The 20356-nt window shown below is 46.9% G+C and overlaps 10 protein-coding genes across 10 annotated transcripts; 5 read left to right on the top strand and 5 right to left on the bottom strand.

Moving 5' to 3' along the window:
- Window positions 1-1123: 1123 nt before the first annotated feature.
- FSST1_001330 (uncharacterized protein) lies at window positions 1124-1444 on the top strand (the record flags this gene model as incomplete). Its single annotated transcript, XM_083227217.1, has 2 exons — window positions 1124-1240; window positions 1316-1444. 2 exons carry the CDS (start codon window positions 1124-1126, stop codon window positions 1442-1444), a joined length of 246 nt encoding a protein of 81 aa, XP_083091512.1.
- Window positions 1445-2380: 936 nt separating this feature from the next.
- On the bottom strand, window positions 2381-4146 carry FSST1_001329 (major facilitator superfamily domain-containing protein; the record flags this gene model as incomplete). The annotated part of the gene is made up of 4 exons (XM_083227216.1): window positions 2381-2554; window positions 2605-2950; window positions 3011-3733; window positions 3782-4146. The coding sequence occupies 4 exons, from the start codon at window positions 4144-4146 to the stop codon at window positions 2381-2383; spliced, it is 1608 nt and encodes a 535-aa protein (XP_083091511.1).
- Window positions 4147-4658: 512 nt separating this feature from the next.
- Window positions 4659-6527, bottom strand: FSST1_001328 (sulfatase family protein; the record flags this gene model as incomplete). Its single annotated transcript, XM_083227215.1, has 2 exons — window positions 4659-6133; window positions 6191-6527. 2 exons carry the CDS (start codon window positions 6525-6527, stop codon window positions 4659-4661), a joined length of 1812 nt encoding a protein of 603 aa, XP_083091510.1.
- A 631-nt stretch (window positions 6528-7158) lies between these two features.
- On the top strand, window positions 7159-9200 carry FSST1_001327 (uncharacterized protein; the record flags this gene model as incomplete). The annotated part of the gene is made up of 7 exons (XM_083227214.1): window positions 7159-7341; window positions 7391-7446; window positions 7509-7699; window positions 7765-7982; window positions 8033-8206; window positions 8261-8624; window positions 8677-9200. The coding sequence occupies 7 exons, from the start codon at window positions 7159-7161 to the stop codon at window positions 9198-9200; spliced, it is 1710 nt and encodes a 569-aa protein (XP_083091509.1).
- A 372-nt stretch (window positions 9201-9572) lies between these two features.
- Window positions 9573-11156, top strand: FSST1_001326 (class I SAM-dependent methyltransferase; the record flags this gene model as incomplete). Its single annotated transcript, XM_083227213.1, has 11 exons — window positions 9573-9647; window positions 9699-9725; window positions 9781-9874; window positions 9925-9947; window positions 10044-10206; window positions 10253-10275; window positions 10322-10359; window positions 10412-10549; window positions 10604-10866; window positions 10919-11075; window positions 11126-11156. 11 exons carry the CDS (start codon window positions 9573-9575, stop codon window positions 11154-11156), a joined length of 1032 nt encoding a protein of 343 aa, XP_083091508.1.
- Window positions 11157-11409: 253 nt separating this feature from the next.
- Window positions 11410-13034, bottom strand: FSST1_001325 (MFS transporter; the record flags this gene model as incomplete). The annotated part of the gene is made up of 4 exons (XM_083227212.1): window positions 11410-11591; window positions 11679-11999; window positions 12096-12724; window positions 12775-13034. 4 exons carry the CDS (start codon window positions 13032-13034, stop codon window positions 11410-11412), a joined length of 1392 nt encoding a protein of 463 aa, XP_083091507.1.
- A 450-nt stretch (window positions 13035-13484) lies between these two features.
- On the bottom strand, window positions 13485-14591 carry FSST1_001324 (2EXR domain-containing protein; the record flags this gene model as incomplete). The annotated part of the gene is made up of 1 exon (XM_083227211.1): window positions 13485-14591. The coding sequence occupies one exon, from the start codon at window positions 14589-14591 to the stop codon at window positions 13485-13487; it is 1107 nt and encodes a 368-aa protein (XP_083091506.1).
- A 958-nt stretch (window positions 14592-15549) lies between these two features.
- FSST1_001323 (uncharacterized protein) lies at window positions 15550-15795 on the top strand (the record flags this gene model as incomplete). The annotated part of the gene is made up of 1 exon (XM_083227209.1): window positions 15550-15795. One exon carries the CDS (start codon window positions 15550-15552, stop codon window positions 15793-15795), a length of 246 nt encoding a protein of 81 aa, XP_083091505.1.
- A 1169-nt stretch (window positions 15796-16964) lies between these two features.
- FSST1_001322 (uncharacterized protein) lies at window positions 16965-18335 on the top strand (the record flags this gene model as incomplete). Its single annotated transcript, XM_083227208.1, has 3 exons — window positions 16965-17227; window positions 17277-17543; window positions 17594-18335. The coding sequence occupies 3 exons, from the start codon at window positions 16965-16967 to the stop codon at window positions 18333-18335; spliced, it is 1272 nt and encodes a 423-aa protein (XP_083091504.1).
- Window positions 18336-18464: 129 nt separating this feature from the next.
- On the bottom strand, window positions 18465-19919 carry FSST1_001321 (class I SAM-dependent methyltransferase; the record flags this gene model as incomplete). The annotated part of the gene is made up of 8 exons (XM_083227207.1): window positions 18465-18701; window positions 18747-19089; window positions 19147-19236; window positions 19288-19328; window positions 19383-19449; window positions 19501-19542; window positions 19592-19731; window positions 19785-19919. 8 exons carry the CDS (start codon window positions 19917-19919, stop codon window positions 18465-18467), a joined length of 1095 nt encoding a protein of 364 aa, XP_083091503.1.
- Between the last annotated feature and the right edge of the window lie 437 nt (window positions 19920-20356).

The following is a 20356-nucleotide window of genomic DNA, read 5'->3' as shown; positions in this document are numbered from 1 at the left end:
GGCAGGCGGGAAACGTCAATGAAATAGAGTTCATACAGGGTATACCAATTGGGAAGACAACCGTTGAACTCTAATCTGGACAGATGCCAAGGATAGTGTGCCGTGACCCGAAAGCCTTATGTTTATTAAATACTTTGTACATTGAATCAACTTGTAAGAAGTAAATCAAGTGACAAGCCAAGGACTTAGAATGATGCGTGAGTCGCTTTACGCTACGTCTTTCCGTTTGTGCAGTTCAACGATACTTCTAGACAAACCCGAGTTTGCATCTCCCGTTGGTGTTATTACTATCATAACTGGTTCAAAATAATCAAATTGGCAGGCCTCTTTCTGAAGAAAATGGCTCATTCAAGTCCCGCGTGTATATCACAATTATTCCTAACTCTCTTAAGTGGACCGATAGAAAGCAACTGCCGGCAAAGAAAACAGAAATCTGTATACGAAAGAACCATATTTTCGTAACGACTGCCGAAATTACTGATCAAAAAACAGGAACTAACACCTTAGATGGTCCGTTATCGACTTTGAATCCTAGTGTTACACTGGGCTATCGCAACTAATTTTAGATGGGACTTAATCGAGTAGGCCTCAAGTCATGAGATGTTGACCCGCTTCAATAAGTTAGGCATTCGACTCGGCGCCTTGGCTGAGCTAGACTAGTGGACAGCAGAAGAATTAACCTTTAATCTTTAGACGACTAAAATAAATAGCCCAAGAAGCATAGTCTAAGTAGCATAAAGTGGCCTAGGAATTTAGTCTCCTATGCTCCTGTCGGCCAACCTTTCTGGTACCCTGATGGCTGAGCACACGTGGGGTTCAACAGAGAGTGAAGTGGTTGATATAATCTGAACCTTGATAGTTGAATGAGTCAGCACCCCTGTCCAGTGGGTACTATCTACTGACTAGAATGATTGGCTTCGGTAGTTGGATTGAACGGCATACTGATGAGATATCTCGGCCAAGCATTGGTAGTAAAACTTCCCGTATTAACATAGTAGTAAATAGGATAATCACTTGAGCATCTATAAAGACAGCACAGATTCACTTCTTGTTTCTTCTTCTTCATCCTCTCTCTCCATCCTACAACAACAACAACCACTCCCAAACCCAAACCAACAACAAAATGGTCCGCCTCTCTATCTTCGCTGTCGTTGCCGCTGTTATCAGCAGCGCTGCTGCTGCTAGTGTTACAAGAGCTTGCCAGTGTCTTTTCCAAGATGGCTCCCACTGCTGTGTTAATGTAAGTTCTACTAGCGATGGTTATATCTAACCCAAAGACATTGTAGACTAACCAAGCCATTTTTGATGTATCTAGCTAAAGGATGGACCTTGCGATAATGAATGCCGCACCTCCGGTAGGAAAGGCGTTGCATGCAACGCTGATGGCAAGTTTGTTGAAATCAGCTGGTTTACTGGCGTTGGTCGCACCAAGTGTGACTTTTGAGGATACAAAGAACGACTTGCGGAAAGGACTGAGATCATAGAGGGTGACTGTCACTTTACATCAGTCTGTGATGATCAGGACAAAAAGGGGGGTTGGGGCTGTAGGAACTGTATAAATAAGGCGATGTAATCAGGCCATCGACTACGGCAGGTGTGCGGAAGGGGGATCAAGGCGTATATAGATAGAGATTTTCTTCGACAAAGTGTTACCAGCTTAGTACTTCATCAATGATTCCAAACATCATTTTCATCTATTGGTTAGGCCATTAAATCTATCGAGTGACATGTTAATCAGGTGATGTCTGTTCCAATCTTGTGCAAGTATACTAGTAGTCAACCCTCTGCTGCGGCAATATGGGAAAACTATGCGTTATACTCCTTTTTGTTCCCGCGTATAATTGACTTTGAGAAAGAGATAAACACTAATAATTGGCCATAGGAACTTCGAGATAGACGTGTCATGGAAACAAGTAAAAAGACTATCTCTCATGCTAGCCTTGCGTAACAAGAGCTCGCTCCCAATACCATCTAGATAGTTGTCAGGGGCCGTAACTGTATCGAATAGAAGGAGTGGTACTGTCGCCGTTAGCTCGCAGTTAGGTCTCAATGATATAGTCAATTAAAGGTATATTTTGATAATGATGACAATTTATCCTGACCGTTTTTCCATTTTGGCCTGGGTCGCATCGATCCGTTGAACCTTAAAGGTGCCCTACATTCGGATTTTGCCCAATGGAATGTCACACTAGTATCTTCGAGCATGCGTTTTGTATTAGTGTAACCTAAAGATATAAATGACAATTGCCATCAGATGGTCAACGAATAAGTAAGAAATAGCTTCACCATCATGGAATGCAATCGTAGCTCTATTCCATTTTCTCAATGCGACTCAACTGTAGCTTGTACGTTTGCAATGCCCCTTGTATTGTGTTGGCCGCTAAACTTTGTGCTCGCTGATGAAGCTGGCCGAAAATGTAGCAATGACCGAGAAGGTAAGGGAGATGATATGACTGAAAGACAGACCATGCACGTATGCGTCTACAACGGCTGATGCGGTGGTTGGATCTGCTTTGTTAATATAGTTGATATCTGAAGTGGCCATATCGACGACCTACAACTGTCAGCACAACGTCTCCTATCAGACTTTCTGTATTCACGAACCTTTTCAATCACACTTGCGGCCAAGCCACGTTCTTGCAGCGTAGTGGTCAGACTTCGAGCCATGACGTGCATCGTTGCTGTACTGACAGCAGTCATACCAACAATGGCTCCAACCATAACAGTCAGCCAGACCCCACCCAGTGCAGCCGCCTTATGAGCAGGATCAGTGGCAGCTTGTACCGCAACAAAAACTCCTGTCTGTACGGCACCAGTGCCTAGGCCTCCTGGGAAGATATATAGAGATTCCCAGACGTTTGTCTGGCCATGCCAGCGAAGTAGAAGGAGGATGTAAGACACTGCTGATGTCACAGTGGCAACAAGGAGAACCAATTTATATCTTCCAGTTCTATGAACGAGTTAACCACAAGATGAAAAGGTAACTTTGAAGGCGGTGCTTTAAACATACCGTTTGATAACTATTCCGGCTAGAATGGCACCGATTGCATTTCCTGCTACAGCCGGGAACAGGTATGCACCAGCAACAGTATTACTGGCATTCTTTGTGACCTGGAAGTAAAGAGGAACAGAGAACATCAGACCGAGCTGGGCCGCACATTGAGTGCCACTGATCACGTATCCGAGCACGACATTCCGGATTCGTAGTAGGTCGAGTGGGAAAATGGGTTCTTGAGCCCAGCGGCCTTCAAAGAGTACGAAGAGGCCGCCGAAGATTAGAGCAGCAACAAATAAGCTGGGGATGACAGGGTGCGACCAAGGCACCTGAGAGCCTCCAATCTCAAAAGGCAGAAGAAATGCCATCATTGTTAGAGCAAGGAGGGCCGCGCCGGAAAAGTCAATTCTAGAGAGCGATGTAGGCTTCTTGTCCTGTTTCTTGTTGGGCAAGAAAGAGTAGGTGAGAATGATGGCAACAAGGAAGATGGGAACTTGACACTTGAACGACCAACGCCATCCGATGGTATCAGCCAGCCAGCCCCCAAGAGGTCCACCTAGGCTACGACCAGTCGTGGCAGCGAGGTTGAGATAGGATTGCCACGCAGCAGCTTCACGCAACGGTACCAAGTCCGTGATGATAAGCATGGCCAATATAGTTAATCCTGATCCGCCGGCGCCAGAGATAACACGGCCAAGGATAACTAATCTCATGGAAGTGCCTGTTCCCACTATAATACTGAAGACTGTCAGTCAATGCAAGTCGGTGGTGGGCAGGGTAACGTACCAGCCAGCAGCGAAGAGAGCATATGCAGTGACGATAAGGCTCCGTCGACCATATATGTCGCTGAGTTTGCCTACCAAGGCTTGAGTAGCCGCTCCCGCAAGGTTGAACGAGACGAATAGCCAATTCGACGCAGACAGGGCATTAAACTCGCTGGCAATTGTCGGGTGCGTGGCCAAAACGAGACTGCCATCAGCACTGGCAGTGAAGGAGCCAATGATGAGAACCAAGACAATCTTAAAAACGGCAACTGAAGATGTCTTTGACGATGGAACGGGAGATAGAGGTGTATCGAGAAGAGGAGTTGTCTCATCTTGGCGATTCACCTCACCAGTTTCTGGATCACGGTCTTCTCCAAGCGTCGACATAATGGCGGTTGTTATCGATGGCTTTGTTCTTGTGAGTTAGCCGTACTACCTTAAGAATGTACTGACAGTCACGATAACTATTATTTACAGTCCAATTACCCGCGGGATGAATGGAGAAGAACAAGAGCGCTTTAATTCCCGAATCATGCATAACCCCCCATCCGGATCTCGGTATCAAGATAGCGCAATGAGTGAATTTTAAAGCTGGGATAGTCGAGGTAATGGTGCAATAGCACGCCATCCATCGAATTGCGGTTTCGGACGCAATCTGCCACATTCTCTGTCAATGATCACGACTACATGGTTTAATATTAATTCTCGCTTTTATTTCATGATGCTAAACAAAGTTGATTGATTGCGATTCGCCAGCTTTGTTACATAGTCTTATCTGGACTTGGTTCAATCGCTAATCAACCTAGTCTATCACGCAATCGGCAAAGAAGACGGTATCTATATCTGTTTACTAGTAATAGAACCGCCAACGGCCCACTAGCATAGATGTCGTGGTCAGATCATACCCAGTTACTCCAGTCTGGGCGCCAGTAAGCTAATCCTTCCTTTTCAAACTGCACACCTTCAGCATCAAGCACATGCCCACCTGCACACCACCCAAACGATACCTTGGGCTGCTGCTTTACATAGAAGTCGTCAAACTCACGGCTGAGCGCATCTTCCAATGTCTTGACGTCCCCTTGCGGGTGGAGAGTCTTCCAGGGTTGAGAACAAACCAGGCCCTTGCAAGTCTTTCCTACTAGGAGAAGAGCGTCAAGTCGTGCGACGACAGACTCGAGCGGGGAACCTAAGAGTTCATCCAGGTGCGGGGTCTCTGCATCCAATAGGTTTCGTAGCTGACCGGGATCCGACTGCAGATCGTACAGCTCGTGTTCGCCGTGGCACCAAACCGAGTAGTACAAGTTGTAAGTCTTACCGACGATGCGGATTGACTTGTAGGTATTGTTTGTCAGAAAGAAGCTCTCACCCTCTTTGTCATGATAAGGGAACTTGCCCTCAGACCCGGCCATTCCCCAAAACTCGACATTGACGTGTTCATGTCGCTTTCCTACAGCCTCAGCTTGTTCCTTTGCTGTGAGAGGGATGACAACTCCATCCAAGTCTGCTCGCTGAGGGGCACCGATGACAGAGAGGAATGTCGGCGCCAGGTCAGCATGTGTAGTGATGACGTCTGAGATGGATCCTGCTGGCACGCCAGGTCCCCGAATGATAAGTGGAATGTTGATATCTTCCTCATAGCCACACTCTTTACCCGGCTGCAAACGATGCTGGCTAATATGAAAACCGTTGTCTGTAGTGTAGACGACGTAAGTGTGGTCGAGAACACCCGCGTCTTCAAGTTTTCTGAAAACATCGTCGATCAGCTCATCAACTGCCTGGAGAGCGCGCAGACGATTACGATAGAAGTCGTCATTCCAATCGATATTCTCTTGCGTGAGCTTGGGTTGGTCACGGATCCAACTAGGGACGATCTGAGTATCGGGATTGAAGTTTCCAGTTCGGGGAACAACAACGTCTTTGAAGAGATGCGCATGTCGCGGTGCAGGAATGGGAGTGGTCATCTTGAAAGTCCAGTTCCGAGGAGTGTCGTTAAAGTTGATCTTAGCAAAGCTGGCGTCAATATTGCTGTGTGGCGCGTTTGGGGCTATGGTAAGGAAGAATGGAGCGTCCTCTTTCAGGGCCTGATCAAGAAAACCCTGCGTCTTTCTGGCAAGGACGTCGGTGACATATTCTCCTTCATGGCTGACTGGAGGATCTTGGTTGCGTTGGAATGTGGCATTGAGGTACATGTACACATACGGGTCGAGGAGAAAGTCTGATTGATTCCAACCCTTCACGAATGGATCGTTGTAGTTATTCACTGCGTGTGAGTTGAACAGCTTCCCGGCATAGTACGTGTTGTAGCCTTCAGCTTGTACCCAGATTGGCAAGTAGTTGTCGTTGTGTCCCTCTCGAATGAACTTGGGATAGCCGCCTTGCAGAGGTCAGTGAACATGGTGTTCATTGAGCTGTGGCTGCAGTGGATACTTACCATATGGAGGAGTCAGATCGGTAACATTTGTGTTGTGGGCAGACTTGCCAGTCAATATAGAGACGCGTGCTGGACAACAGATAGCAGTGGTGGTATAGTGTCGTTTGTAAAACGTTCCTTGATCAACAAGGTGCTTCTGCAAATGTGGCATATAGTCGAGCGAGTTCATGTGAAGGTCTTGATCATCAGTCAGAATGAAGACGACATTGTTGCACTGTTTGCGAGAAGAGCTGGGTCCCACAAGGGGAGTTTGGCTCTCAGGGCCAAAGCCAAGGCTTGCAGCTGAAGCAAAGCCTAGAAGACTTGCGAGTAACATGACTTTCAAGTTCGAACTCATTTTGGTATGGTGAGCAATGACACCACCACACGGAAGCACACCTCTAAGAAACATCATTCCTATTTAAGGCCCTTGGACGGATATCCCGCGGAACGGAAGCAGAGCGAGATCCCATCGGAGCGATAACCCGACCCGTTGCGTGTTTGCCGATCTCGGGATGATGCCATTGCTCTTATCATTTGCTCATCGTGATATTGTAAGCTCGGGTATAGACAACCATGGCTACATCCGATGGCAATGCATTGATTCAACGTAATCATCAATTTTGACTGGCTATAGTCTCAATGTAGCGCTGCTGAGGTTAGGTTAAGCTCGTTAGTTCGCTGTCCCGAATAAGACACCGATACAACCTCAGGGAAGAGTTTATCCAGACCTTTGCGAACCTACCAGCGGGGTAGCTCACAAGTCCGCAAAGATAGCAAGGATGCATTGAAGCACATCTGATATGTTTCGTCCAAAACAATAAACTGCGGGCTAGTAGGATAACGCTGTTCTACGGCTGAATTGCGTCAACAGACAAAGTTCTGTGTGCTCATGGCCACGATGCCTCGATATATAGACCGAAGACATGACACATATTCTCTTCTATCCAGAAGATCTTCAGCCTAGGTTTATTTCTCATTGTATTACGATGAGTACTGTTCTTCCTCAAAAGCTGGCGGCAGTTGCCTATGCAGTGACACAGGTCACCGAGGGGAAGGATCTTACCACAAACAGGGTTCAAACTCTGCCTCTGGGAAAGCCTAGGAAGGACCGAAAGTTCCTGTGGGAGACGAAAGACGACAACTATGACCCTGATGATATAGCAACCCAGGTACGTCCCTGACTTCGATGCCCTAGACCTGCTTTTAACATTACAGTAGCCCAGTGTCTTTGATGACCCAGACGTTGCGACCGAATATCAGCCTTCTAGCAATTGGTGAGATTCTTTGTTTAGGATATGATATTGTTTGGTTGTTGTCAATGGCTGACATGATGTAGGGAAAATATCCATCGATTCGACCCTCTAGCCCGATGGACGTGGAGAGAAGAAGACAACGTCGTCAGAAAGATGGACATTCGGATCTTCATCTGGACCTGTGTCATGTTCTTCGGGCTCGAGATCGACCGGGCAAATATACATCAGGCACTAACCGATGGGTTCCTTACAGACCTGGGACTTAACACCAATGGTGAGCACATCGCTGGTCACTCCCCCACCCTTTCAGCTACTGACACATCTCCTTTCTAAAAACAGATTACAATCTTGGAAACACCGTCTTTGCTGTTGCTTTCTTGTCCGCTGAGCTGCCATCGCAGCTTGTCTCCAAGTGGGCTGGGCCCGACCGATGGATTCCTACGCAGCTCACCCTCTGGTCTGTGGTTGCGGCGTCTCAATTTTGGATATCCGGAAGATCCTCTTTCCTCGCCTGTCGTGTCCTTATTGGATTTTTACAAGGAGGTTTTATCCCTGATGTACGAGACGGACCACCCAACCCTATTTGGATGCGCTAACAGAACGACAGATCATCTTGTACCTCTCATATTTCTACAAGCATACCGAAATGGGAATACGCCTTAGCATCTTCTGGATGTCCATGACTGCTGCCGATATTATTGCTGCGTTTCTTGCTTACGGACTCCTCCATATGCGGGGCGTCCTTGGATATGCTGGATGGAGGTGGTTGTTCTTGATCGAGGTACGCAGATTGACTGATAGGTACAGAATCTCAATACTAACTCGTATACAATAGGGCCTCCTCAGTTTGCTCATTGGTCTTACTTCATTCATTATGATGCCAGCTGGCCCTACTGAAACAGCTAGTTGGTTCCGTGGTAAGAATGGCTGGTTTACTGCCAGAGAGGAAGAGATCATGGTGAACCGCGTCATTCGTGAGGATCCCAGCAAATCTTCGATGCACAATCGAGAGAGGATTACCCTACTCCTACTGTGGAAGAGTGTATGCGACTTTGACCTGTGGCCAATTTACTTGATCGGTATCACCTCCATGATACCTCAAAATGTTCCACGGTCATATCTTACCCTCTCTCTCAGGGCGCTAGGGTTTGACACCTTCCATTCAAACCTGCTCGTTATCCCATCGCAGGTTTTTACCAGTTAGTTTCACCCGGTTCATGCCCATACTAACTCCACCCTAACATTATGCAGTGTTTACCATGCTCAGTATAGCCTGGCTTGCAGATAAGACCAAGCGAGTGATTGCGCTGTGCTTCATCCCCATGATCTGGGTCCTTCCCAGCCTTATATGGCTCCGCACGTCTTATACTGTTGAGTCACCTCGTTGGACAGTTTATGGTGTTATTACGGTTCTTGTATCGTCTCCGGTGACACATCCTATCATTGTTGGGCTAGCCTCACGGAACTCAAACTCGGTCCGTTCACGCACAGTGTCTGCAGCACTTTACAACATGTCAGTTCAACTCGGTGTCATTATAGGCTCAAACATCTACCGCCAGGACGATCTGCCCTTGTACCGTACTGGAAACTCTGTATTACTTGGGCTTTTGGGCTGGAATATGTGTGTCTATCTTGGCACATTCCTTTACTACCGTTGGAGAAATATGTCTCGAGATAAAGCTTGGCATGAACTTTCCGAGGACGAACAACTGGAGAAGATTCAAGAGGAATCTGGCGAGGGAAATAAGAGGCTTGATTTCCGGTTCCATTATTAGACAGGCATGTTATGATAGAGCTTCTTGTGCCGTTTGTTAACGAGCAGCCTATTTGGGCAGATTGCAGTGCTGACATTATGCTGTTGGTTCATCCCTGCGGACAACATCCAATTGGCAAGTCTCACGTAACGTGGAAACTCCACAAACCGCCAGGGAATTATGCACAGAAAAACAGTATGAGATCCGATTTGTTACTCGTTGAACCCTCGGCTGGAAGAAAGCCTGCATATAGCCGTGATAGACATGGTGTGAGGTTCATGTGATAAATAACAACCATTGATCCCTCTCGTGTCATCAATCCTTTCCCCCTCTCCGGTGAGGTTTTTACTTTCCTTGATATCGTCGTCTGTCGTGATAAAAGCCAAGGTCATCATGGCTACACCATCATCCGAGCTCGCCCATAGCGCACTGCCCGTCGAGAGTCATCGGGTGAACACTGAGCTCACTGTCAGTAACCGGCTGTTCATGATGAAGTTGACTGATTTTTAACTGGAATAGGACGACGGCGACTCTTCTTTTGACGAGGTATGCAATTGTTAAATATCGGCAACAAGATCTTGCATTAACATGTCGGCCTTAGATCTCAGCCTTTAGCGATACAGGGTCCCTCCAATCAAGCATATTCAAATACCGTGTGCAAAATGGTCGCACATATCACGCCTACAAAGAGGGTTGTAAGTAGACACATTCTGTGACGGTAATAGTAGTTGACATGGGTTGTCAGCCTACATCTTGCCCAATGACGAGGTAAGTCAGTCTTTCATAATGCGAATAGTCATCATATTTACAAACATCATCTCAGTGGGAAAATGATCGTCTAGGTATGAAGCTGGAACAAAACAGATCAGTGCCGCTTCTTCTAACCAGGACTATATAGATCAACAACACCATTTGGCTTTACTGACGCTCAACGACCGTCTATTCAATATCCCCGCAAAAGATGATAGGCCGTTCAAACGCGTTCTTGACGCTGGGTGTGGAACAGGAATTTGGGCTATGGATTTCGGTACGTTGTGCCATTACATCGCTGAATAGTCGACTAACAATGCCAGCCGATGAACATCCAGAGGCTGAGGTGCATTTCTTGTTTCTTGGTTCAAGTCATTTTGCTGATTCTCCAGGTAACGGGTGTTGACTTGAGTCCAATCCAACCAACATTGTAAGGCACCGGACAACCACTGCGGCACGGCATGAGAGCTAATAACTACCAGTGTGCCACCAAATGTTTCTTTCTTCATCGACGACGTCGAGGCCGACTGGACATACACCAAGGCATTCGATTTTATCTACTTACGTGCAATGACTGGTTCCATTCGTGACTGGCCAAGGTTGTTTGACCAGGCGTTCAAGTAAAACAATTTTGTGATCATCTCAACTCTATAGTCTCTAACGAAGCCGTATAGAAACCTCTCACCCGGTGGTTACATCGAACTGATGGACCCTATTTATCCGGTTGTTAGCGACGACGGGACCGTCTCCAAAGACTCTGCAGTATACAAATGGAGCAAGTTGATGAATGAGGCTGCTACAAAACTTGGTAGTGCTCTCGATTCTGCATTGACTTACAAAGATCAACTTATCAAGGCTGGTTTTGCGAACGTGGTGGAAACACCTTACAAATGGCCAATGAACAGTTGGCCACAAGATAAGAAGCTGAAGGAGCTCGGTATGTTGTTCAAGGCTAAAGCTTGGTAGAGTCGACGCTAACTTCTTTCTAGGAGCATGGGGAAACGTGAATCTTGTCGGGGGAGTTCAAGGTCTTAGCCTCGCCTTGTTCACGAAAGTGCTGGGATGGAATGTACACGATCTAGAGCTTTTCCTTGTCGACGTTCGAAAAGATCTACATAACAAAGAGATGCATGGATACTGGCGCGTGTAAGTCTAGTTCAATTGTGGTAAGAACGTAAGATATCTAACTGGTGCAGAAATGTGGTCTATGGACAGAAGCCTGAATGAAGATTGCCATGAGAGGTAGCAGGTGACGCGGCCAACAGCAACATCACCCACAAGATATGAACTGGCAACGAGGAAAAGATATGTGTGTATGGGCATCCTCAGAGATTGTCGTAGTTGGGCACCACCATACATGGTTGAGCGGTAGAAGAGATAAACCAAGAAGCCTGTGTCTACTCTAAACTGCTGGTATATCCTTCGTAATGGAATCTTTCTTGTGCATAAATGCAAAAAATACAGCGATTATCTGCAACATCTAGTCTGAAGATTCGTCCATGCGCTCCGGTATTCTCGGAATAAACCACCAACAGATGGCACCGCCCACAATGAGGCCCAAGATCACTGGCTGGAGCACTTGTAGCCCAGCTCGCGTCGCGATAAGTCCGGTGATGGAGGGAAATATGGCGGCTCCAGCTTGGGCGAGTACGAAAACGAGGCCTTGTATCACGAGTTAACACGAGAATTGTCTTTGAGCTTATATAGGGTTTTCATCGCAATAAGGTAGAAGAAGATATTAATACTTACCCAAAGCCATGGACTGAATCTTGCGAGGAAACATTCTCGATGCAACACTCATGCCAGTTGCAAAGAAAGGACCAAAAAAGAAGCCCATAAATGAGAAGGCGACAGCGCTAGCGACAAGGTTTGGAACAAGCCAAAACAAGAGGTGAAATAACAAGCAGACAACGCTGAGACACATGATTGATCTTTGTTCACCAAAGCGATGTGTCGGCTCGGCCAAGAGAAGACGACCGAGGAAGAGGCCTGCCCAGAAACCTGTGGGAACATAGCCGACCTTTTCAAGAGCGCCGTCGCGATGGGCCACAAGATACTCTACAACCCAGCCTGCAATCCAAGTCAGACGAGAAACATGAAAGAGCAAGTACTGAGGGGAACGAAAGACGAGACGTTAATGAAGAAATGAAGACAGTGAGGACTTACCTCCGGCAGCAGACCATGCGCCGCAGTTGAACAGATAGAAGCCACCAATCAACCAGAAATTCTTCATTTTGAAGAGCTGTCCTATATCCCTGATAGCTTCTTTGTTGCGTCGCCGTTGAATAACGTCTGGGTCTGCAGTAGCGGTAGCAGGGGCTTGAGGCAGTGCTGTCTCGGGTGCCTTCCATTGTTTCAGCGGGTTACCAAACGCAAGCAGCATGCAGACAAGATTGAGAGCATGGATGCCGATGAGCTGGAAGTAGGCCATCCTCCAGGCCTCAACACCATTCGTTTTCGAATGACCCGACCCTGTAGCTGTCGCGATTGCTGTCGCAGCCAAAGGTCCAACAAGGCAGCCCAGTGCAAACATGGCATGAATAAAGCCGAGGCAGCGGTGAGCATTTGGCAATCCACTTGCCCAAGCATTGGCGTGCGTGTCCTGATAGCCCATGCCGACAGCTTGTACCACAAAGCTAAGGAAGAATATTGGCTGAGAAGCCCACGGGCGCAAACATTGTGCCACAAGCTGGAGACTGGCACCAAGCGTCAAGAGGGCGGAGAAGGAAAGCTTTGTGGCAAGAAACAAATTGGTCACTGCGGCGATGACCCATCCTGCGAAGATACAGGCATAGCTACATTTGTTTTGTCAGTATTCGTTGTGGAAGAGAGATTGCGCACGTACATGATGGCTACTTCACCTTCATTGATGGTGAATGACTGGATGATGTACGGGAGGAGAGGTCCAAGAGTAGCACCGTCAACACCAGCGCAGAAAAACGAGAAACCGGACGCAAGAACTTGAAACTTGGGGATTGCTGGTTGGGGTTGTTGTTGCACTTCTGATTCAGGCCTGTTATCTCGAGGCTGATTGAACGTGTTGAGCTCATGGCTAGCTATATGAGCCAACCTCGGCTGGGTAATGACGGTTGTCTCGGTCGACATGGTGATTAGGTACTCTAAGACAAAATGTCGCGTTAGTGACGAAGTAAGGTCAACACGTAGTAGTTACCGAGAAGTGTATGCAAGTGAGGGGAACAGAAGGGAACTAAACCTAATGAGTGTACCCGATGTTCAGCCATAGCTATCTCTGACAGGCCATCTGGGTAGCCTTTGTTTCTTCAGTCATCAGAAACCTGCATCGTAGTTGGCCTGTAAGTTGAGGGTATTTATTTTCACAGAGCTTAGAGTGCATATGTGCTCTCAAGATTAACATTAACTCAATCTAACACTACATGGGAGTTCTCCGACTTCATTCTCGGAATATCTAGCAACATGCTGCCCAGACCATTCATACTCATCATCATCAAGGCACTTCTGCTGCCTTGATTATCCATCAAACCAGACTGGACATTGTTACTCATGACCCTCCCATCGTCAGTCTTGTAAATGGTTCTATTCCCCATCTTGAGATTCTGCCGGAATATGTGTCAGGATGGCATTTTCCTTGCGGACGAGCAGCTTAATATCATGTCTGACCCCATCGAACTCAAACCATTCCCACTCAGCATCATGGTCATATTCCACCAGCTGTGCAAAGCTCGACATGAAAATCCCTACGTCACATCTTCCACGATTGGATGTTTCCCCAAGAAGAGTGCACCAGTCAGCCTGGACGTACTCGGCACTGCAATCGCGGTAGACTGTTCCGCACTCTAGGCCAGCAACTGTGGCCCACCGAGCGGTGTCGTCAATGATCCAGAGAGTAGGCGCTGGATTGACATCATCCAGCAACATATGGACCCAGTTCGCCAACATGCCTCGTGGGGAGTTTTCGGTTTGTAGTTTGTAGTAGTCATGTGGAAAGTTGACAAGCCAGCTGCTGTCGAATCTCAAAGCGATGTTCCAGTCTTGCGTAATCGTGAACTTGCTCTGGCCGAGGAATGGGGCTAGCAGCTTCATGCCGTAAAGACTTCTTGGTAAATGACGAAGAGGGCTGGATGCAATGCAGAAAATGTCACTGCGAGGCACCACCATAGGACGCCAGATCGTGTCCTTCTTGTGCGGCACAAGAGTTGATAGGAACTTCTTGTTGTACCATGATCCTGGGTCGAACACATCTGTTGGGTGATGCTGCTCAGTGACTTGAATCCATTTGTCAATAGCCAGATACTCGGTGATGGTATCCCTGGACTCTTTGCAAGCCAGCCAGAGACCCGCGTCCCAAAGGTAGGCAGATTGCTTGTTGGACTGGTTGGACGGGGTTTGAGAGTTTGAAGGTCGCTTCTTGGTGCGTTTCAAGGCTCTCAGCGTGATGTATCCGGTGTCGTCGCTCTCCACTTCGAATTCGTCGTCGTAGCCCTCAAGGTTTTCATTGTAAACGACAACATCCTCATTCTCCCAGTCCTCCTTCACAACGTCGACGGTGACGTACTGGAGGCCGTGGTCGCTGTCGGTTCTAGGCAAGCACGCTGCCTTCCAGATCTTGATTCGGAGTTCTGGGGGCAGTTTGGGAAAGCCGTGAAAGGCTGGTGTATTCGTTGCGTGCGACGTCGGAGACATGATCTCTACAAAGTGTTAGACGAGATGTTGAGCAGTAGCATTAGTAGCACTTACCCATGTGCACTGAGGCTCGGCTTGAAGGAAGGAAGATGCAGATTAAAGAAAGATTAAGATCAAGATCAAGATCGATTCACAAACAATATGTGCGAACAATTACACGTGACGTATGTTTGAATTGCATTTTTAGGCAAGCGCGTTGGCCATGACAGTGCCTGACAGTGACTAGGCCAGCAGGTGACACAAGATGCACCTTCCCAACGATTTGAGCAACAAGAGCACGGGCCATGTCGCACAACCTCGGAAATGCTCTCTCTATAACTGACATTTAACTGACTCTTGTTATAATTCAAATCATTTCCTGTCATGATGTTGCATCCTACAGCATAGCTGTGATTATCTGCGCCTCCTATCATCTGTCAAGCCCCGGTAGGTAATACACAACATCACATATCTTCAGTGTATCATCGGACACTAAGAACTAAGAACTGATAGAGATTGCAGGAGTGTGTCTCAAGAGGACTGAGATGAAATACAACCACTGAATAAAGCCAACGTCATGTTTGTAACTAGGAAGTAGAAACCCAGCAAGTGATAGCGTTACACCAATCTGCAGCATTTATTCTGGGGCATTCTTCGTTTTGAACCTCTGAATCAGACTCCTTCGAGGAAATTTCACGTCTTCTCGCTCAACATTGGAATCTCTTGATAGCGTTTTGAACACTATTTCGAAGCTGGAGACTGAATGTTGGCATTTATGGACCTGACATTAAAACTGAATATGCTTTAATGGCCACTCCCTTGATTGTGATTAAGAAAAGACAATAAACTATATAAGCAAAGGCAAATGGAACGGAAACAATTTGAACATTCCAAACCATTATATCCAACTTCCAAACTTGAAAAACTCAGTAATATTAATACCAACTTCCCGCTCCGCATTAACATAAACGCTTCCAAAATGGGCGAACTCAACCGACAGTGCTTTCTACCCACCTACGAGCGCAAGGTATCTCAACAGCTTGTCGAGAATGAAAACAGATTTCTCGGTGGTCTCGAGCTTCTCTACGGTTCATGGTCTTACGATAACCCAAAGTTCGGGTGGACCATCGAGGGCGGCCAATATGTTGTCAAGGTCATGACTGAAGAGCCAAAGGACTTGGAGGCCAAGTTGAAGGAGATGGGTCGTATCAAGCAAACCCCATAGTTGTTTGTCTTGGTTGTTCTCGACCATTCAGTTCTGTATTTGGGTGTAGAGACTAGATACAAACTCTAAAGAACAAGCATTAATATATTCATTTCTTAAGATTGCGATTGCCAATATCCTTTAGTGCGTGACAGAAACTGCGAAAGGTCTAATGCTGACAATGCCTGTATATGTGGCTTGCAGGTCGCTTGACAACCTGCCTGAAGCGGATTAGAGAACTATCCTCAAACACGTTTGAAGCTGTCACTGTCGACGTAGCGCTAGTGCACAAATCGGGATGTTATTTCACAAGGGCGTTCATTGTAAAAAGGGCAATGCAAACCAACATCGAAGCTCCATTTCCATTGAACAGAACCAAATTCCAGATTGTTACAAAGGCTAAAGAAGGTACAAGCGAACGTATAGATAGTCTGGAGAAGGAGCTCCCGCCTCGAAACAATGCCTGTCATATTGAAATAAGCCTTGTAGATCATGAAGCTAGTGGGAATAGAGGACCCATCAGCTCTTCCGATTGGGTCCGCAAGTATTGCCTCATTGCTGACCTCCTGCATGATAAGTCAAGCAATCAGCGCTAGAACGAGGAGGATCACGATGATGCATCAAATGACAGTCTGGTGGAAATGGATTCGTAACAGCCGGGATGCCACACCAGAATCATATGAGGCTCAAGGATATCATTGGCTGCGAAGTAATAAGCATTTGCAAGCCCCAAAAAGAAGAGCCGACAATATTCTCCACAGGGCATATTTTGTCCTTATTGCCTTCTTATTCCAAACTAGTCTCGTCGATCAAAGTAAATTACCACTGCATCAGCTTTTTATCTAAGCTAAATAAAGCATCTGGCGTGCATTTGAACCCCTTGAAGGTAATCCACAACCCCAGTCTCGACTTTCATATACCAATAAACACTCTTATCAGTCATCTCAAAATTTACATCAGACTTGTCTCAGTACAAGATCTTCAGCAGCTGGACAGCCGGTTGAAGATCATGGTCCACGCAAAGATTACCCCAGTGCAGATCCTTCAAAGTCTGACTTCGCACGAAAGGAGAGTATGATGATTTAATAAAACCCAAACAACAAGTCCAACGCTTCTGCAGACCCAACAATCCTTCTAGGGATACGAGTTTTTTTGTTCTTCTATTCTGTCTATCGCACAAGTACATCAAAATGTTAACATCAGGCCTTTCGCTCGGTGATGTAAGGGTTATCACTGTCATCCAGCAAGTCTGCTCCGTTTTGTCAATTATTGGATGTTTGTTCATTATTGGTACCTTTTGTCTGTGCGATGCTTTCCACAAACCCATCAACCGTCTGGTGTTTTATGCCTCGTTCGGGAATATCATGGCAAGTGTTTGCTTCATAATGGCAGACTCCTTTGTCAAACTACCCAATGGAGCTGGATGCCAGACACAAGCCTTTCTTCTACACACGTGCGTATACCTCTTTTTGGCCATCCAAGTTCTCGCTGACCACTTTCAGTTTCGTAGGTGCTGATGCAATGTGGACTTTGGCCATGTCTGTCAACGTTTACCTTGCCTTCTACCACCGTTTTGATGCACAGCGACTACGAAAGATGGAATGGCCATACCTGATATCCTGCTACGGTATTCCATTTCTACCAGCGTTTATCTTTATCTTCGTCAAAAATGGGAGCGGAGTTCGCGTATACGGTAGCGCTGTTCAATGGTGTTGGATCACGCCCGAATGGGATCTCTTGCGCATTGCGACATTCTATGCACCCATTTGGTAAGCAAAAGGGTTGGCCGCTTGACAAAGGAAGTACTAACGTGGCAAAGGGTCTTCATCACTATCACTTTAGGCATCTACATCAGATCCGGTAGCACAATTTATCGCAAACGCCAGCAACTTCTGAAAGTGCATGCATCAGGCTCTGGCTCTGGCTCTGGCTCGGGAGGTCTCTCATACAGCAACCAAAGCACAACGAATTACATGAAGACGACCGAAGTCGCCGTCATCCGCGAATCGATAAACGAACCAGAGGCAGTGCAACTACAGAATTTGGGGCATCAAGCATCAGTCCGAGTCCATAAGCCAACAATTGCTGGCAATACTGCTCGTGCAAGTATAGCAGTACAATCGAAAACCTCTCGGCCATCCCTCCGACCGAATAACGATGTTTATAAAGCCGCATGGGCCTACACCAAGGTCGCGATGCTATTCTTTGTGGTTATCCTTATTACATGGATTCCATCAAGCGCCAACAGAATGTACTCGCACATTCACCCCGACAAAGTAAGCAAGCCGTTACAGTTCATGAGTGCTACAGTACTTCCGCTACAAGGATTTTGGAACGCTGTCATTTATGCTGTTACCAGTAAGGATGCTTGTAAAGCTTTACTCGAGGAGAGAGGTATTTGGGTAGAGAAAACTCGATTGAACGAACCGACCTGGGACGATGAAGAAAGGGGACAGAGAAGCGGTAAGACCATAACGGTCTTGGGGGTAGGACCAGCAGGCTCTGAGAGTCTGAGGCAACTAGCTTGTCCTACTAAATCTGATGATGGAAGAAGCATGTGAGGGCTACGTCGTTATTTCCAAGATTTCTCCAGATCAACATTCGTATCCAATGACACTTGAACACTTGCGTTTGATCATCCATGGTTACGAAATAGTATTCACTCATAGAGTCCTCAACAGACGTCTCTTTCATACTGTATCAGGCTTGCGTCCCCATACCGCCTTCTGTTTGAAGTATGCATGGATCTTTGGTGATCGAATCTCCCGATTGAAGTGAGAGATAAACACAGTGACTTCGTCTTCCGACCATCCTAATGCAGTCGCCATGTGCAACACTGTTCCTTTGCCATCTTGCTCCAGTGCGGCCTGTGTATACTGCCCGATGCTTCGTGCTTCAGGGTCCTTGGGCCAACCTCCAATTGGGTTCTGCCAACGTTAGCCATTTCCACTCCATTGGAATTGGTAGCGTACCTTGAAGTTTCTCTCCTCGATGTCAACAAACCCGGCTTCCTGCATGGCCTTCTTCTGAATACCGTCTTGGAATACTTTAAATGTACGACCCATTTTGCGTCCACCCTCAACAAAGACATTCTGCCACTGGCTCATCGCGCTTCCAGGCAAGACTGTATTATCATCGCTCTCAATAGTTGAGGAAGGCTCGTAACTTTCGACCCAACCACCAGGCTTAAGGCTCTTGTAGGCTTCTTTGAACAGGGCTGTCCAGTCTGCAACGCTGCCGACGAGCCAGCGCAGGTGCGCATAGTCAAGTGAGTTGGGCGGGATAGTCCATTCTTGAGTGCAGTCGTCAATTTGACTACGATAGTTGGGCTATCAGTTGGGTAGCTGTAAACAGTGGTGCCAGTACACTTACAACTCGAGGTTTGGAGGAACCCAGCTGGGCTGGATAGGGGCGAGGTCGGTTCCGATTACTGAAGCATTGGGGAATTGGTCCGCAAACTCACTAGTTTTTGTAAGCTTAACATATTCATTTCACAAATCTTGAGAGTCTTACATGGCCCAGATTCCTGTCCCTGTTCCAATATCCGCGGCCGCCTTTTCGTTCATGTAAGTCAGTACAGTCATCTTGTCAACATCAACAGTCTATACCTGTATGTCATTGGAAATTGGTGCCAAATAGAGTTTGTTTCCCATCAAGAGGGTAAGAACATGATGGCTGATATTGTCAGGCAGGTACTTGACAGCAATCGTTGGTTGTGTTACTCACTTGATATCCATGGCTTCTCGATGGGTCTCATCAATGGGTCCCCTATAGACTATTCAGCTGCCAGTTACCTCGCGTGGATGATTTGACAAACCAGTAGTCACTGTTGCCCCGCTCACTATGGTAGAGTCTGCCGTGGAGTGTTCTGTATTTCAGGATGCTGGATGTTAGAGACGCGGTTGAACTGGCATTGTCGGGGATGATAGAGTCAACATCATCTTGGTCGTCAACATCCTTCATACATGTTAGCTGAGACATCTTGCACCTTTGGTCCTCGTAACACCTACCTCGGTCAATTGGGCCCAGTGTTGCGGCGGTAAAAGACCAGTCTCGGTCTCTGAAGTTTCTACTGGGTCTTTAGGCAACGAAGGGACTGCCTTGGAGCCATCGGTAGCCTTTTCGGGGGACGTGAGGCTAGACATGTTTGTTGATACCGTTGTCCTTCGCTGATGAAAAAGGGATCTGAAACGAGAGGCGGTATCATGCTATTTAAAAGACGCTCGAGATGCGGAGACAAAGTCTGTCGTTTCTCATGATATGTTCAACCAACATACAGAACCAACAATGGACACCGGGTGGCCAATGGGATGATGTTCCAATCCTGGTGCTTCGCGTATGCATGCCGGGGAACAGGGCCGATACATTTGCAGAAGGTATCATTTTTCCATATCCTAGAATTTATCTATTAACCGAGAGAAGCGGCAAAAGGAAACTCAATTTTAAATATCATTCGACAAGGTAATTAACCGATCACGCCTGTTCTTGGAGTAATGAAGGTCGATTCATTCAATCATTTTGTTGAGCTCACAGACTGAGTCTCGCCATATACACAATTAAATTATTAATTATTGATTCAGAA

Source organism: Fusarium sambucinum, chromosome IV, assembly GCF_050947815.1.
Source record: "Fusarium sambucinum isolate potato_lamoka chromosome IV, whole genome shotgun sequence".
Taxonomy (NCBI): domain Eukaryota; kingdom Fungi; phylum Ascomycota; class Sordariomycetes; order Hypocreales; family Nectriaceae; genus Fusarium; species Fusarium sambucinum.
This window is presented reverse-complemented; position numbering and strand designations above follow the sequence as displayed.